The following is a 17,691-nucleotide window of genomic DNA, read 5'->3' on the forward strand; positions in this document are numbered from 1 at the left end:
TTTGTAAACCAAGCAATAAAAACAAAAAGACTGGGTTAGTTGAACACGACAAGAAAATATCCCAAAAATCATCATCAGATAAGCAATAACTTTTAAACTTTAAGCCTTAAAATTGTATGTTTAACCCACATTATGTTGATTTGCACTCTGATAAACTGAGGGAAGCAAACGTGCCTTGTGAAAAGTATGTGCAGACTTAAAACTTTATTTTATTAAGTATTGTTGGTTTTAGTAAAACTTCAGACAATAGTGCAATATGGTATATTGTAGTGGAGTGCCACAATATTCTAAGTTACCTTTTGATTTGATGTGTGTTTTTCCTTGATTTGTGTGCTGTTTAATGTTTAAATCCCACTGGACTAAAATTGCCTGTTTATTAAATGTTTTATTAAAAGTGCCATAATTGTTAATACATTTGGTAAACTTTATTCTGGCAAGAGCATATATTGAATACTACATTTAAAGTATTTATTTATTCTTATTGACACGGCAGTTCTTTATTCCCAAAAGGACAGCCTACCCTAAACGCACGTCACCGTTTAACTCATCATCTCAACCTTTTCAAGTATGTGGCAACATGTCATGATAAGCAGTCTTGGTCATATTACTTTGTAAAAGAAATCGGAGTACTGACTGTGTACCCTTCTAAAAGTAACTTAATTACTAGTCTGATTAATTAATTTTGAAATAAAGTAATTAGATTGCTCATTACTATAATTTACTAACCCAAGTAACTATAATTTAATTCCTCAGTTTTCGAAACACTGTCGATAAGCATTAGTCACGTAAAAAAATACAATTTATTAAAATACATTTCTAGTAAAAACATAAAATAGAACATTATATTAATTTAATACAAAATACAATGAAACACCTACAACTATTATACAATGATAGTTACTCAAACCACTGCAAGATATGTGGTCTTCACTGCTGGAAGCAAGCCCAAATACTGTAGTGTGTATTTGAAGGCAATAAATATGCAAGGACATACCAGCTATACTCAACGTTTCCTGTTCTTCACACTGAAAAGGCAACCTATTAAATATGTGTATTAAAGTTGGGTTACACAAACAATATTACAAGGTTGATAAAACACATTAACCAATAGTTAACCAAATTATAATGTAATGAAATTGTCAGACTTGTAAAACTGCTATTCCCAAGTGGTAATAATAATCACAGTAATAGGTAGTAGCCTTCAACAGATGAACTGGCTAAAATCTCTCTTCACACATCTGCTACTGCTAAAAAAAACAAAGACAATAACTGAAATGTAAACTCAACTGGGCTAGTTAGTGTAATGTAGGCACTTCAGGGGATCTGTGTAATGACCAGAAAATTGCTATCCTTTCAACAAGATAAAAAACAAGACAACTAGTTTATGAAATGTAAATTTGTAAACTATATAAGGCACCATACTTTACTCATTCTGGCTCTTATTTTAATTTCTGTTGGTAAAATGGACTCCCAAAGCCACTGTCCTGCTGCCTTTGTCTTAACTCAGAAAATAACAGTTTTGGACAAATGTCATATTGTTTTGCAGATTCAGATCCGGGCGTAGGTTGTCTATGTGCACCCAAGTTTACATTGTAAAAATCAGCATTTTGCATATCGGGTGTCTTTTTCACAATTTCATTATAAATAGTTAGGTCTGAGGCATCTGGCGTCAGTCCAGCAAACTCCACAAAATCACAGTTTGAAGCTACAGATACTGAAAAGGGCTTGACTGGTTTGACTCTCCTCCCAGAGTAGGATAAGCGAGGGTTTGGGGGGCCTGTGTCTGAGTCATTGCTACTTAAGCTCCAATCTGTGGGTCGTTTTTCCTCCCGAACAGGAAGCTCTTGAAGAAATATTTTTGCTGTTGGATCCAAGCTGCTTTCTGCTACCTGCCCTTGCAACAATAGGTTCCTGGTTTTGCTCCGAACAGAAGCATCAGTGCTTTGAGAAGGTGAAGTTTTTCTGCATGAAGTGAGGGTGTTCTGAGTTGGTATAGGCTGGTCTTGATGACTGACAGATTTAGTCCTTCCTGTAGTTGATTGTTTAAGGTTCAAATCAGTTGTTTTTTGTTGTTGTTGGACTCTGACATCCAGTCTCTTATCGGAGTGCTCAAGCAGAGGGCTCTTTTCGAACTTTGTCATTTTAACAGCAACAGTTGTCCCGCCACCTGAAACCAAACACACATTAACTGATGAATTAAAGGGCCTTATCTGTAGCATTTTGTATACACATTAGCATCAATAGCCATCATTTAGAATTTCAGAATATATAAATAAGGTTTAACTATGGAAAATATGTAATATGATTTGTGCACATACAAAAACATGACTATTTAGAGAAGCAAAACAACAGCTGTTTCATATTCAGCTGAGATGCATATTAGTGAAGGCAATTTGAGTGAAAAAATGATAAAAAGTTGTTGGGTTTATAGACTATTAAAAACAGAAAACTTCCTGGTTAACCACTTACTGACATCACAAGTTGTAACCAAGTGTACACATTTAATGAATAAAAAACATTATGGAATATTTAAAAAAAAAAATCTAAATATGCACCAATAAGAATAGTATAGCAAGTAAAAAAAAACTGTAGTAAAAAGATTTCTGACAAACATCATCATATTGAATTTGATTGATCTAAATATTTTGGCTCTTGTCATTATGAACGTGGACATTTTCTTCAACAGTTAGTGTAGTCTGGTATTGGCGGTTTATTACTTACTAGTTAAAGCATAATTTGCAGGTTTATTCTTGATGGGCGTTTCAAGCACTTTAGCCATAGCCGCCAGTTTACTCGCTGCATTCATTATTTTCTTCTCAGCTCTTAAAAAAACAAAATAAAAAAGGTATTAAGTATTATGAATAAAGCACAACTGTCAGTGCATCCTGAACCATATTTTACCCAGTGGTCTGGCCTCCATCTTCCAGTAGTTCATGTAAACAGGTGAGGTAGTAATGCCTCATTTTTCGTGCTGTGTCCTGTCTCTCTCTCTGCACCTCCACTCGAATCATCTCTGCTGCTCGCTCTCGACTTTCCTGTAGGTAAAGCATCATGTCCCCTGGGAAAAAGAAAAAAAAAAGAAGACAAAATTTTAGAGTAAACTATAACATTTTTATAGTTATATTTCAACAAGAATGAATGGAAAGATGTACAAGTCAGTGGTGAGAACACATTTGTGCCACTTAAAAAGAGTCACATTGACATAGGTATCAAATTTATTGTGAAGAGGGGACATTTATGGGGATGTAATTGTGGCAATATAAGGACACATATTTGTGTGAAAAAGTGCGAAAAATGCAGTTATCACTGAACAGTTGGATTCCACTGTCACTATTGTATTGACATTTTTATTAATGAGAGGACGTTTTAAATGAGGGAATATTTTAAGTACATAATTGTACAACTCACTCACTTTCTGTGTGCAAAATACAAACCTCTTATTTTCTCGACAGTGTTTAGATATTGCCGTTTCATATCTTCCAGGCCTTGCTGAAAATGTTGTTGGTCAGTACTCCTGGGGGAAAACATAAGTATATCATAAGTTGATGTATATTGGAATAAAAGTTTAAATATTGTATAATATGGATGTATTTTGGTAATGTTATGACATAAAAAGAATAAATGCTTTTTCAAACAAAGAGGTAAAGACACAAACCCAGATTTTTCTATCATCCTTTTTGCTTCCTCGAGCTGCTGCAAGTGCTCCTCTTTAATCTTCTGAAGGGACCCCTCATGTTCCTCTATAAAATATCATCAAATAAACTGCCCAGAATATTTTAATATTATAATTATAGTCTACACAGCCATGTATATATTTATTATTATATTATAATCCAATTAATCTGACAATAAACAGATGCAGAGGGCACTATATTCTTATAGTTACTTCACCCTTCAGTGGTCACTCTGTAATGCATGATTGCTGTACATGGGGAAACCTGACTCACCTTTGAGTTTCTTCATGGCTGCTTTGTTCTCTCTCACCACAGTCTGCAGCTGACGACAGGCCTTCTCCAAATGCCTCTGAAGCTCGTGGTTCTTCTTCTGCAGTGTACTAACAGTTTCAGTGCATTCCTTTCTGCATCGCCCCTGCTCGACCCACTGAGGCGCACAGGCTGGACATAAAAAATGGCCATGCATATATTATACTCCAGGAAACCACAACACTGTAAAAAATTGAAAATATAGCAGGAGACAATTTACATACCTTGCATTTTGTTTATTTCTTTTTCATACTGTTCCTGGGTTTCTTTCAATACCAAGCTTAGTTTTTCCTCACTCATCTTAAGGAACAAAAAATAACATTGATATTAATAATTTTATATCAATCATAAAAATAAAAATCAAGTTTATTGTCAAATTTCCATATGAACATATAAAAAATTTAAATTATGTTCTCACTCTCAGTCTTCTAAATTAAATGATAATAAAATAAAAGGAAAAGTCCAAAATTCTTCTGTGCTTCCTGGTTGCCTCGTGGTTATAGAGGAGAGAGTTCAGCATCCTGCAGCCTGGGGTATGAAGCTGCTAGTCAGTCTGGTGGTGCGGGAACAGAGGATCCTGTACCTTCTCCCGGAGGGCAGGAGGCTGAACAGATTGTGTGTGGGGTGACTTTGCATCACTCACAATTGTGATGGGTTTGTCTATGTCTTGCAGGGAGGGAAATGGTGCACCAATGATCTTCAATATGTGCTGCAGGGCTCGCCTGCCATGATCAGTGCAGCTATAAACAGCCATATAAAAAGCTATATATACTGCAAATATACATACAATACATGCAGATTTTGAAAGTAAAGTTCTAAAGAAAACTTGCAACTGAGGAAAATGATTATCCCATTTGAGGTTGCAAAAAAGCATTTTGCCACCTAGTGTCAGTGATTCACGTTTTCTATTTGGCTTAGATTTTATGACACTACTTAAAATTTCACAAAATATCAGATGCTAAAACTAATAAAATAATAATAATAAACAAAACACAAAAGTAGTCTCTGCTCATTAATCAACCAGAACCACACTCCAAATGAATATCACATTGATGAAACTTACCTTCTTCCATTCCTTCTTTGCTTGGGACACTGCTCTGTTGACTATATTTTTGCAGAGGTTTTGAACAACATGTGTTATTGTGTCCTCTGACTGTCCCCTGCTGGTTTTCTTGGCTTCCTCAGATCCCTGCTGCTCCACAAAGAGTTGAGTTTGGACTTGTGCCAGTGCAGCCTGAATTTCAGCGTGCATCTCCTCTTTTATCTCCTTCATTTGAGCCTTCTCTTTTTCTGCAAAGCAACATTTCAACTCTTGTTCTCGGGTTTTCACTGCTTGTTGAATTCTAGCTTCAGTCTGAGATAGCAGGTCTTTCTTCTCAAGCTCTACTTCCTCTTTGACCTGTTGTAAAGCTTGTTCTAGTTTCTTCTGATACGCCTGTTCACTGCGCACCTGGGCTTTGTTGATTTCTTGTAGTTTATCTCGGTTCCAGACAGTTCTGGCGGCTGACAGTTCAGCCTTCAGCAAAGCTGCCTGCTCTCTCCTGGTTTGGTCCAGTTGGCTTTGAAGGGTTGACACAGTCTGTTGTAGCTCTTCCTCCAGGTGAGATGACGCTTGCCCCTCCTGCTGGCTCCTCTGACGCTTTGCCCACAGGTCCTCTGCTGCACGTACGGCTTGGGAGATCTGACAAAATGTAAAAGAAAAAGCATAAAGTTAAATAATCAGAAGGACATCCAAAACATTCAGGCTGCTGAAAAACAAATCTTCAGGGGTACAACTAAAGTAGTCTGCACTGGTGAACAATCAATCACCTGTCTAATATTAGTTAAATATTGGAGAATATTCTCATTGGGGCTACTTACCTTTTGATCTGTGAGTTTTTGCTGACATTCTTCCCATTTCTCTTTCTCACTTTGGAGAGAGGCCTGGTATTCTGGCAGTGAAGTCAAGTCCTCTACCCAGCGATTGTATGCTCTGGTTACTGCACCTTCAACCTTCAGCAACAAAAAGTACATTGACAAAAATGACAATTTAGTAGATAATAATATTGTAATATTATGCATCTCACCTCACCCCTATTAGCTGACAATGGCGACTGTCCCCATTTTTCAACACTCAAACTATAAATGAAAAATGTAGGTATATGAATACACACCTGTTTGGCCATATCCTCCAGATGTTTCTCATGAAGCTCTTTCTGGACTTGTCTCTTTGTCTCCTCCACAGCCTTCACTTTGGCTCTGTCCATTTCTGTTTGCAGCTGTATTTTCTGAGCCTTGAGCCTGGACTCCAGCTCCTCAGCACTGACTGTCACATTTCTGTCTAGACAATCACTCGTCTGACTGGTCGTCTCCACTGTTTCACTGTACCTCTTTCGGTTTGCCTCCTCAAGCTTTTGGGACCAACTGTGTTCCATCTGCAGCAACCAAGACAAAGGTTGAAATTATAAGTGAAAGCTACAAATGGATTTTCCTCATTAGAGTGAAAAAGTATTGGATCAAAAAAAACACACAACAGCAACAGTTATTTTCTTAGTAATACTTAGTGCATGGGTAACACTGCATACGTACTACTTCCACTTAATCTTTTGACAGTGTAACCATTAAGTCCTGCATACATAATAAATAACATCAATGTGCTGTCAATGATATCTGCATTCATAACATTTCAGTACCTTCTTCATCTCTTCCTTCCAGGTTGCATTGATCTGAGCTACATGTGTGTCCACTTTCTGTTGGATTTCCTTTTCCTTGTCTTTGGTCCAAACTGCTTTGAGTTCAGTGACTGACGCCTGATGCTGAGTCTCCAGCTCATCTCTCAGCCTTTTCAGAGCAGCATCAGCCTCTTCTTGCAACTTTTGCTAAAACAAGCAAGTTTTGTGGTATTCTTATTAGGTCGAAGGTACGTTTTTTAAACAGCCAGTGTCAAAGTCTACATCAGTGTTTATTATAAATAATATCTATATATTAAATTTCTTCATTTTGTTAATTTACCTTGGTCTGTTTTAATGTAGTCTCTTCATTATCTTTGTTACGAATACTTTCCTCCAGTGCATCCTTTTCTTTGCAGACAGAAATGTAACACTCTTGAACGGCTGACATTTTATCATGAGCTTCAGACAGCTGAGTTCTTAGAAGAAAAACATCAATTACACTGATGTAAATGTGTATGTAAATAGCATAAAATAAATTATTTTAAACTTACTGTAAGTCCTGTAGCTGCTGCTGGTGCTGTTGGGTCAGTTGTTCGATCTGAGCTGTGTGCTCCTGAATGAGCTCAGCTCTGATGCGCTGCACTACATCGTCCCTGTGCTGCTGGTGAACCCTCTCTGATCTACCAGATGAAAAAGGTCGCAAAATACTTCATTAAAATGTCAATAGTCATGACATGGTGCAATGACTACAGTAAATTTTTGTAGGTAACGTAGGTTGTATACAAAAGTGCTCTGTACCGTTCAGCTGCCTCCTGCTTTTCCTGATCTAACTCCTGGATCATCTCTCTCATCTTAGTGCACAGCTCCAAGTTTGCAGCCTTCACTTTCTCCTCATTCTGTTTCAGCTCCTTATACTTCTTCTCCAGGATCTGTAATTAGCAAAGTAATAAAAAGTTACAGAAAAGTAATTCAATAGCTGCAACAATGATTTCTAACAGCCACATACCTCCACTTGTTCCTGTAAGTGTTGTTTGTCTTCCTCTAGTTGCTTGAGCTCTTTCTGAGACGTACCATGCATGTCCGTAAAGTTTTCTTGACTATTTTCTCCTCTGATCTGTAAAGAGACAACACAGTGATTAGGGGCATGTAGTTGTACTGGCATGGTGACATTCAGACACAGAGACAATCATTCATGCGCTCAATTACTCATTCATATCAAATAATTCACAAATTTGTACTGTTTAAAATCATGTTCTTGTTAACCTTAACATTAAAGTTTCCCCTCAATGTGGCTTTTGTAACAAAGATAAATGTCACAGCCCTTTTATAGAAAACTATTTACAACTGTATTTTCAATTTTTATGCTATTTTATAGATAATACTATAAAGTCACTGTTGCTACATTTGTACTAATATAATGGGATAAGGATGTGTGAAGTGAATGACTGAGTGATGATTGAATGTACTCTTTAAAAATGACTGAAGATGGAAATGAGCTTCCGAAGCAACAATCTGGTAGTAGCATCTCTGCCCTTGGGTATTATGTGACTGTATGTTGTCCTGTTAAATAAATACATGAAAATTGTGAGTACAGTCCTCACCGTAGAGCCGAGTTTAGCCTCCTCCAGCTGTGTCTGCAGCTCATCGGCTCTGGCTTGACTGACCCGGAGATCTTCCCGCAGCTGCTCTATCTGCTTCCTCTTTCCTTTCAGATTCCCCAAACATCGCTGCATCTCCGCCCGCAGCAACCGCAGCGCCTCATCTTTAGGCAGCTTTGTGTCGGACAGATTGGCTAAGGGACTGCAAAACAAACATGTAGAAAACAGGGGTATTCATAATACTAATGGGAACTATGACATTGTAAGCATGTTTCTGCAAACTACTTTTTTTTTTATTAACCTGTGTAAAGTGCCATTTCTCAGGTTTGTCTTCTTCAAACGCAAATCAATACAGGACTCTGAAAGATGGTTCTCCAGGTCATTGCTTAGGTCCAAGGAAATAACACCATGTTTTACAGCAGATTCATATAAAGTGATCTGCTCCTTCAGCTCTGCCAGATCCTCCTAGAAAAGTAAAAAGTGTGTTTAATGACTTTCAATTTTTTATTTTATTTTATTTTATTTTTTTACAAAAATTGGCCTGATTAGTGATGGTTACAAATTGCTGTAAACACCAAACCTGTAAGACTTTGTTCATGTTTTCACTCAGTGCCTTTGCAGACTGGGTTTGCTGGAGTTTAATTTGCAGCTGACTCATTTCTTGTACTGAGCCTGATGGGACAAGAGGGAACAATGTAGAATTTGAACACTAAACAAACCTACTTATGTAATGTCATGTTTTTCCCCAGCCATACTTACTTCTCTGTAGCAACTTGGCACACTGCTGCTGGCTCTCCTCTAGGCGTTGTGTGAGCATGTTGATGACTCTGGCCCTCTCTAGTTGGTCCTCTTCTCTCTGATGGTCCAGCTGCTTCACCTGCTCCCGTAACTTCTGAGTAAGCTCAACCTACAACAACATGGCAGCATTTCATAAACTTATTAAAACTGAATTCACACCAGATATTTTACCCAGACAAACTTCAGTGTTCTTCCATGCACATACACATTATTTAAATTACAGGCATAAAATTCTTTAAAAATTTTGACCAGCTTTTTGAGGGCCAGTTTTCTACTATAGCTATCTAGACTCTACTACCATGGGTACAGCATGCGCAGTGGCCAGTAAGGTGTAAGAGTGACATAAAACAATTGTAGAGTCCAACTTTAATACAAGGACTGCTAAGTTACCATGTTATTACAATCAGCATTGACTACCTAAAAACTAAATTTTTCATATAAAAAAATAACAAGGATAACATAACAGAACAAGGTGCATTCATACTTTCCCTTCTTTGGCCCTGGTTTAAGGTCAGTGAAGTCCTGAGGTACACTTGGATTAACCCTGTTCTAGTTCTGGCTTAGTCCTGGTCTAGTCCCCAGGCAGAGCACTGAGGTGCCCACTATTTCTAGTTCTAGTTCACACACCTGTTGGTCTAGTGCCTGTGACACAGAGTCAATCTTCTGCTGAGAGGCCAAAAGCGCAGCATCATGTTGCTCCCTCAGGATGGTAATGTCTCGGTCGTGTTGTTCTCGAGATCTGGATAAAGTGTCAGAGCGGCACAGGTCCAGCATCTGCTGCTTCATGGTGTCCACTGCAGCATCCGCCACTCTCTGCTTCTTCATGTTCTGTTCAAATAAATACACTAGTATCATGGGGGCTGCAAAATTAATTTAAACTGAACCGAAACTTCTATTTAATTTGAAGATGGCAAAAGCTGCGGCAATTAAGTAATATAGTGCCCTCTGCAGAGAACTGAATCATCGGGTATAAAAATATGCTCTGTAATGCGATTCATATAAATTAGCAAGAAGTATAATTTGTTCATTGCCCTGCCGTCTACAAGACTAGTATCACATGGCTGAAGTCTAATAGAACTGTCAACACAAGCAGCATGGCCAGTAGGATGTACCTCTTGGTCCTTCTCAGTTAGAAGTTGCACTTGATGTTCCAGTGCCTTCACAGTTTTTTGCATGGTCACTTCCCGATCTTTATACTCTTCAATCAATCGACCTGATTCTTTGAGACTTACGGCTAGCCCATCCTTTTCATCTGTTGATAAAATTAATTTGTAAATAATTGTCTATCTCAGAACAAGTCATGTTTTAACCTTACTTACCTTTTACAATTGCAAACTGATGCTCTAGATATCTCATGTTGCGTCGTGAATCCTCTAGTTTCTGCTCCAAGTCTTCAATCTGTCTCTGCTGAGCTTTGTATAAGACACGCAACTGGGAGAGCTGTTCCTGATCAGCAGTGTCTGAAATAAGACATAACTTTAAACTTGTTGTAATGGTCTGGTCTTATAGGATGTTTAGAAAATGTAAGTTAAGTATTACTTGCTGTTGAATCGAGAAACTCTCTTTGCAGTTTATCAAGTTCTTGACCTTGATGTGGTTTAGAGTTAAATATCTTTGAATAAAACAACAATAATTATTTTCAGAGCCTTGGAAATAAAGAAGCATAAATGAAAAAGTGTGTCCAAACTTTTGACTTGTAGTGTACATAGTTTGAAAAAAAGGATCCTCACCTGAAAATGATTTCTAGTTTCCCCATGGACTCGGCTGTCTCCATATGCTCCATCTCCGTTATATTCAATAGGGATTTTTGAGGCCTGAGGGTATGCGCTTGTCCCGTAGTCATCAGCAGAGAAATCATTGTTCTCTGTGCCTATACTGTTATACGAGTAGTCTCCTTGGCTGAACTGGGGACCCTGTGGTTGGTTCCAAACATGAGGCTGACTTAAACCTTGATGTCCATTCATGTGTCCATTAACAACACGGTCTCCAAGTCGGAACTGGTTGTAGTTGGGTTCATAATTCTTCAAAAATATATAAACTTTCTCATATTTTGTAGTAAATATGGTTAATATGTTGACACTACACACGCACACGCGCACACGCACGCACACGCACACACGCATTACCTGTTCATGAGTTGGCCTGCCATGATTTGACCACTGCTGAGCCCCATTGGCCTGTGGACTGAGAGAGAAAAGTAGTGTATATATTTCTAATTTGCAATCATTCACTATCCTTTCATTTTAACTACATTTGTTTTACCTGTTGCCAGTATTTTTTTTGCTACAGGTAGAGTACTCTAGCTCTGGGGAGGAGGAGTCTCTGCTATCTTCAAGCATGTCATCCGGCAGGTCTGTGAGGAGTTTGTGCAGCTGTAGAAAAAAAACAGCACATGGAAATGAGTCACTCAGGTTTCCCAGCAACTGAGTAATAAATAATGAAAACAGAACTGTAATCACTGGAGGGAGACAAAGGGATATTTAACATGATAAAAATGCTCAAACCAACAAAATATAAAAAAATATTTTACAAGAACTGTACTGTTTCCAAGTAACAGGAGGCTGTGGAGGCCTAATTTAGTTGGTCCTTGTGCAGTTAGAGTTTGAAGATTACAGGTACAATAAGTGACATATTACTCTAAGAAATGTATTACATGAAGGTCACCTGTGCAACCAAAAAGCAGAAATCTGAACGTATACCATTATCCTTTTCACTACAGTTTCAGGAAAATTAAGGAAAATCAAATATTTATAAATTTTATAGGTGATTAACCTATAAAATTTATAAATATCTGATTTTCCTTCATCAGTCATAAGATATTCTGACAACCCCAAAACAACACATGTAAATCCCTCTCAGTGTCAGTGACATCTAGAAAAGACATTCTTCTCACCCATTCAAGAAATGCAAAGAAAAGACAGCTGAACTTACTTCCCATAACGACTCCTGAATGTCCCTTAAATCCTCCACTGTGTCCACACTGGCAGGACCCATGCTGTCCCTCTAACAAAGCCTCAACAAACACTTCTGATTAAGCCGCTATGCACATCCTATCCATTGCTGAAGAAGTCCTTGTGTGAAATATCCAAAATGCTCCCGGCATGTCGTCAGCTCCCGTGGTATTGCTGTGATTTGCTCAAAAAGCCTTCCATTGTTTTGATGAAACATATAGCAAGGTTAACTGGAGCAGAAACATTCCAACTACTGGTGGTGAATATTTTCCAACTGACCAACTTCTGATGAAAACAAAAGCTAAACAAAAACAAATGTTCTTTTTCTAAATAAGCAATGCCAAAAAATCCAAATTGCTAGTGCCTTCATGTTCACAGCCAGCCCAAAAAACAACATAACCCAAATGATCAGAAAGGAGGGAAAGCCTGTTTCACATTTATGACTCAGCTGGAAGGAGGACTTACTTTCTTGAGCCAATAATAGCACAGGTTACACACATACATATATAGGCTGTCCTGTTACTCACTTTATTGCTCAGTGTGTCAACAGTGCACTCAGGTGTTCCCCTAAACAACAGATAAAGCAACCAGCACAGACAGCATTAACCCTAAATGAATTTTATTGAAAATAAACCTACTCCCACAAAACTATTAATTTTGTTTTATGGCATATTTGTGTAGAAAAATCAACAAAACCAAGCAACCTATTACATCAATGCACATTTTCCCTTTCAATGCAATATTTCACTATAGTGTAACAGTGCACAGATTTGAGACTATGATAGCATGAGCAAGAGATCATTTTAAAAATAATTGTATTTAATAGTATTAAAAGGAACTGTGTGTGGCTTGCACTTGCAGTTAAAAAAAAAGTTTCATGTGAAAGCTCAAACCCTCCAGAATTAATTCACTGAGCTGCAAAAGTTACACTTGCACTGATAAAAAATTGGCTGCATGTCTTGGAGTTTAGGTAATGAGGATTCAGATCAGGGAGAGGCCTTTTAGATTTAAACCAAATGGATTTCAGCAATTGAGAGATTCATGTGAGGTTCATTCCACTTTCTGATTGGATTATCATCTTGAGAGGAACTAACATCCTGGCCATCATGTTCAGTGTTTTTGTTGTTTTTGCATTACAACTGTTGTTTGTTTTGAGCATGTCTTCCTTCTATCTGGGGACACAGATGCTATAATGTTTATGGAATTTAAAATCAAAATCTTACATATGTTTACTTTAAGTATAAATGGTATAATGTCACTTATTCCCTCTTACAATCAAAAAGCTTAAATATTAACTATAGTTACTTCTACATGTTTATAATAATACCACAGGCATCAACTATCATTTGTGTTGCCATTTTTCCTCAGCACGTTTTACATCAATCCCCTATTAATGAGAAACACAGAGCATATAAACTACGACATGAGGTACCTCTTGCTCTCTTGCATAGTCCTCCTGGTCGTACTCCTCCTCATCATGTTGTGTTTGAAGAGCCGCACTGTCGAAATCAATGGACATGATGCAGGGGCTGCAGTGTTTCCACGGAAAGGAAGACGCGTAATTATTAGAAGACACGCAAACCCATAACTAAATCAGGTAATAGTTACCTAATAAAATCGATTTGAAAGATGGTTTTATATTACTTACCGAGTGGTTTACCGTTAAAGAAAAGACCAGATGTTTTCTTTGTACCGATTATAACAATTCCATGGCGCTTCTATCTTTTTCCCTTCAATTACAAGTTAGACACAAACAGGCTAACCTAGTTAGCGTTAAGCCTTACAATGCTAGTTTACCACTATAACAATGGGACCCATTGTTATAGTAAAGCCACAAAACTCCATGATCGTGGTAATAAAATGCGGAAATGTTTGTCTGGTCAAATAATCTAAGATGTAAGGATCTTTAAACAGTACGGTTAAATGTTTTGAAGCTATCCCCGGGGTTAGCATTAGTCAAGCGTGCACTTTAAGAGACTCGCCCACTTTGAAAAGTCCCGCGCAGCAGCAGCGCGAAAGAGCCACAAATGTGAAAAAAAAACTCTGGGAAAATAACACAGATGTCGTTGTATGTTATAACCCGAATCTCTGCTTTCTTGTTTCCGAAATCTCAACATAATAAACTATTTCCAAACACGTTTCAACAAAATTTCGATAATAACGCTCTCAACCAGGAAGTGTGAAAAAATTACGTCTCTATGGAAACAGAAGTATGGAGCATTCTGGGAAATGTAGTCAATGATTAAGTCTGCGTTTTTGTTTGCACATTTTTGCTCCGATATCTATGACCTTAATTATTTTATGGCATATTCTATGAAAAGTATTGACAATTTTGCCTAAACAAGAAAACGTTTAATATCTTTCAGGTACAAATTAAGTGACGTGTTCTTGACACGCCCATTGTTTTCTTGACACTTCCGTATTGTAGACTTTGCAGCTGTTTCAGAATCAGATCGAAAATATCAACTTTGCTGCACTACATTGACAGCCTAAGTACCGGAGCTGATCTTGAGTCCGCTACTTGACATTGAGCTCCTTCTTGTGATTGTCATGTGATCATATCATATCTTTAAAAAAATCTTCCTCTCAGTTGAACGTGTACAATTATTAACTGGACGTGTACAATTATTAAAGTTAGTTTGGATGAATGAAATGGCTTCCTACCCACCCAAGATAGCCACAGTGATTTCTGCGAATGACAGGTGAGCAATGTAAATATACTGTGTGTCAAAAACATGTTACTGAATGTAATCTTTTATTGTCATACAGGTTGCAAGCCTTAAAAATTGCCTTTGAAAAAAAGTATGGGGAATCTCCTCAGTTCTATACATGTGCTCCTGGAAGAGTTAACCTAATTGGTAAGCAATGTAATTTTGCTTTAATAACCAAATTATTATCTGTATCAGAAAACTCATGCATACTCTTATAATCTTTCCAGGAGAGCATATTGATTACTGTGGCTATTCAGTCCTTCCCATGGCAATTGAACAGAGTATCCTTGCAGCTGTAACCGTGAATAAATCAGGGATAATCCAGCTGGCCAATACAAATCCTTTATACACGTAAGCTTTCACAGAAAGAATCTACATGTCATTATGTTTTATGTAACTTAAAGTTCCTGTTTTTTTTTTTGTATTGTATTGTAGGGATTATAGCGTTTCCAGTACTCAGGACATTGCCATTGATCGGGACAATCCAAAATGGTATTATTATTTTCTTTGCGGAGTTAAAGGGATTCAGGTAAAACCTGTTTTATTACTATCAACGTATCGGCACCTCAAGTGTTACTTAAAAATCTATATATCCTGTTGTATGTTAGGAAAACTTTGGCATTACAAATTTGGCAGGAATATCATGTGTTGTTGATGGGACAGTTCCTCCAAGCTCTGGCCTCTCCAGCTCCAGTGCTCTGGTTTGTTGTGCAGGGCTTGTAACCATGGAGGCAAATCAAAAGTCTCTCTCTAAGGTATAAATAATTACCATGAAAAAATAACTTTGCTACATAGTACATTTAAATCCACAATGGGATGGATTGCTGAGATGGTACAACCTGAGTTTGTTTTATTTTATGCATTCCAGGTAGCTCTGGCTGAGATTTGTGCCAAGTGTGAACGCTACATTGGCACTGAGGGAGGAGGCATGGACCAGTCTATTTCATTTTTAGCAGAAAGTGGAAAGGTATAGACCAGTGACAAATTTGTTCACTGATTGTATTGTTGTATATTTATGATCATGACAGTGAAGATTCACTCTAGGGTAGATGTCTGTTTAAGAGATAAACAACTTAAGACAGCTTTAGCTACCTGTATAATACCACTCATTCCATATCAGATATGATCTAGAATGAATTTACTGCTATCTCTCCTTTCTGATAGTTTACAGTTGTAATTATTTGCACGTCTCGTCTCTCAAAAGGCAAAGCTGATTGAGTTCCAGCCTCTCCGTGCCACTGATGTGAAACTCCCTTCTGGGGCTGTGTTTGTCATATCAAACTGCTGTGTGGAGATGAATAAAGCTGCTTCCTCTCACTTCAACATCCGTGTGGTTGAATGTCGCATCGCAGCAAAGGTATCCTCTGTCCTCCATTTTCCACGTGCAATACCTCTTCATTGTTGCCTTACATATATTTAGTGGGAAATTTTTCCTTTCCAAATAAGCATTTTACTGCATATATAGTATACAGTACATTGCACGCACATGTTATAAATTGATATTGAATGAACTGCAGCTTTAAGGATTTTCAAATATTTGTTATGCTTTTAAAAGACTTCTTCTAATGGTGAATTAGTAAATACATCCAAGTAGTAAATGCAAACACATATGTCTCATTATTTCCTCCTTTCATATATGTTGCACATTGTTAGATGCTGGCGAAGGCTCGGGGCCTGGACTGCAGCAGGTTACTGAAGCTGGCTCAGGTTCAGAGGGAGCTAGAGGCGTCTCTGGACGAGATGGAGGCACTGGTGGAGGAGGTGCTTCATCCTGAGCCATTCACCAGAGAGGAGATCTGCAAGGCTCTGGGCATCACCTCTGAGCAGTTCTGTACCGAGCTACTGAGTGCCAACACACAGCATGGTAGGCCAATATGCATTCTGTGCATACAACAACAGATTTTTTTGTTGTTGTTGCTGTTTTTGGGTTTTTGTTGATGAATATAGGTGAATTAACACTAGACTTACCCATTACAGTCCCTTTTGCATATTGAAATATGACATTTCAATGTTTTGTTACTGTCAATTACTATAATGTTACTTGCTTAAGATATAACCACCATATAAAGTATGTAATTTAATTTTTTTTTGCCAACATACTTCCTCAGTAACCCACTTCAAGCTGTACCAGCGGGCGAAGCATGTCTACAGTGAGGCGTCGCGGGTGCTGCAGTTCAAAGATGTGTGTGACTCTGAGCCTGCTGATGCCCTGACCCTCCTCGGCGACCTCATGAACCAGAGCCACATCAGCTGCAGAGACCTGTACGAATGCAGCTGCTCTGAGCTCGACCAACTCGTCCAACTCTGCCTGTAAGTCATGTGCTGATGATAGTATTCCACACATTCTAGATACTAACAACATCACTCTGATATTCCAATGATAGATTGTCCACCTCTTACCAACAGTCATACTTGATCCTTCATGGCAAAATATCTGTTATTTGGACAGTTAAACCTCAAATAAAATAAAAACTGTTTTTATATTATTTTTTGGTATAATATTGAAGATTTTCCATCTGGATGTTTTCAACCAATCAACATATGAATTACTTAAAATCATGTTTTTCTCTACCTATAGGAAATCTGGGGCAGTGGGGTCTCGGCTGACTGGAGCAGGATGGGGAGGCTGTGCAGTGTCCATGGTCCCTGTGGAGAAAGTGGATGGTTTCATAAAAGCTGTTCGAGAGGGATACTATCTGTGTGATGCTCATAGAGCTGCTATAGAGAAGCAAAGTTTATTTGTGACAAAACCAGGGGGAGGGGCCACCATTTTTATAGCGGAATAACACTGCTGGACTATATTATAAAATGTATATGAATAATTCTGAAAATGTTTGGACGCTCCTTAAAATGTAAATAAAGACCAAATCAAATAGTTTTCTAATCCTATAAAACTATGTGAGTTAAAGAGTCCCAGCATTTTACACAAATTATTCAATGTATTATTTAGGGACAAAGTTAAGACTGGGTTAATTTTGGGAAGCATAAGGGAACAAGAA

General features: G+C 37.9%; 2 protein-coding genes across 5 annotated transcripts; one reads left to right on the plus strand and one right to left on the minus strand.

Annotated features, from left to right (window-relative positions):
- Nucleotides 1-781: 781 nt before the first annotated feature.
- On the minus strand, nt 782-14,178 carry cep152 (centrosomal protein 152). 4 transcript variants are annotated; one of them, XM_055155412.1, is made up of 29 exons: nt 13,630-14,178; nt 13,414-13,510; nt 12,509-12,548; nt 11,293-11,402; nt 11,157-11,214; nt 10,761-11,051; nt 10,570-10,642; nt 10,350-10,490; nt 10,143-10,282; nt 9,658-9,858; nt 8,992-9,139; nt 8,813-8,904; nt 8,534-8,697; nt 8,236-8,434; nt 7,641-7,748; nt 7,433-7,563; nt 7,186-7,314; nt 6,975-7,110; nt 6,656-6,841; nt 6,137-6,397; nt 5,844-5,975; nt 5,047-5,664; nt 4,208-4,283; nt 3,948-4,115; nt 3,656-3,740; nt 3,435-3,514; nt 2,902-3,058; nt 2,722-2,822; nt 782-2,167 (listed from the first exon to the last, which is right to left on the minus strand). In XM_055155412.1, exons 2-29 carry the CDS (start codon nt 13,458-13,460, stop codon nt 1,440-1,442), a joined length of 4,800 nt encoding a protein of 1,599 aa, XP_055011387.1. In that variant the 5' UTR covers nt 13,461-13,510; nt 13,630-14,178; the 3' UTR covers nt 782-1,439. The 4 variants fall into 4 exon arrangements, with proteins under 4 accessions (XP_055011387.1, XP_055011389.1, XP_055011386.1 ...); XM_055155414.1 differs by lacking the exon at nt 12,509-12,548 and having other exon boundaries at nt 10,761-10,943; XM_055155411.1 differs by lacking the exon at nt 12,509-12,548.
- Nucleotides 14,179-14,389: 211 nt separating this feature from the next.
- galk2 (galactokinase 2) lies at nt 14,390-17,576 on the plus strand. The gene is made up of 10 exons (XM_020935148.2): nt 14,390-14,683; nt 14,751-14,839; nt 14,920-15,043; nt 15,128-15,221; nt 15,301-15,447; nt 15,561-15,659; nt 15,897-16,049; nt 16,346-16,556; nt 16,801-17,002; nt 17,271-17,576. The coding sequence occupies exons 1-10, from the start codon at nt 14,625-14,627 to the stop codon at nt 17,476-17,478; spliced, it is 1,386 nt and encodes a 461-aa protein (XP_020790807.1). The 5' UTR covers nt 14,390-14,624; the 3' UTR covers nt 17,479-17,576.
- The last annotated feature ends 115 nt before the right edge of the window (nt 17,577-17,691 follow it).

This window comes from Boleophthalmus pectinirostris, unplaced genomic scaffold (assembly GCF_026225935.1).
Source record: "Boleophthalmus pectinirostris isolate CB_2022bp ecotype Guang Dong unplaced genomic scaffold, ASM2622593v1 HiC_scaffold_2, whole genome shotgun sequence".
Lineage (NCBI taxonomy): Eukaryota > Metazoa > Chordata > Actinopteri > Gobiiformes > Gobiidae > Boleophthalmus > Boleophthalmus pectinirostris.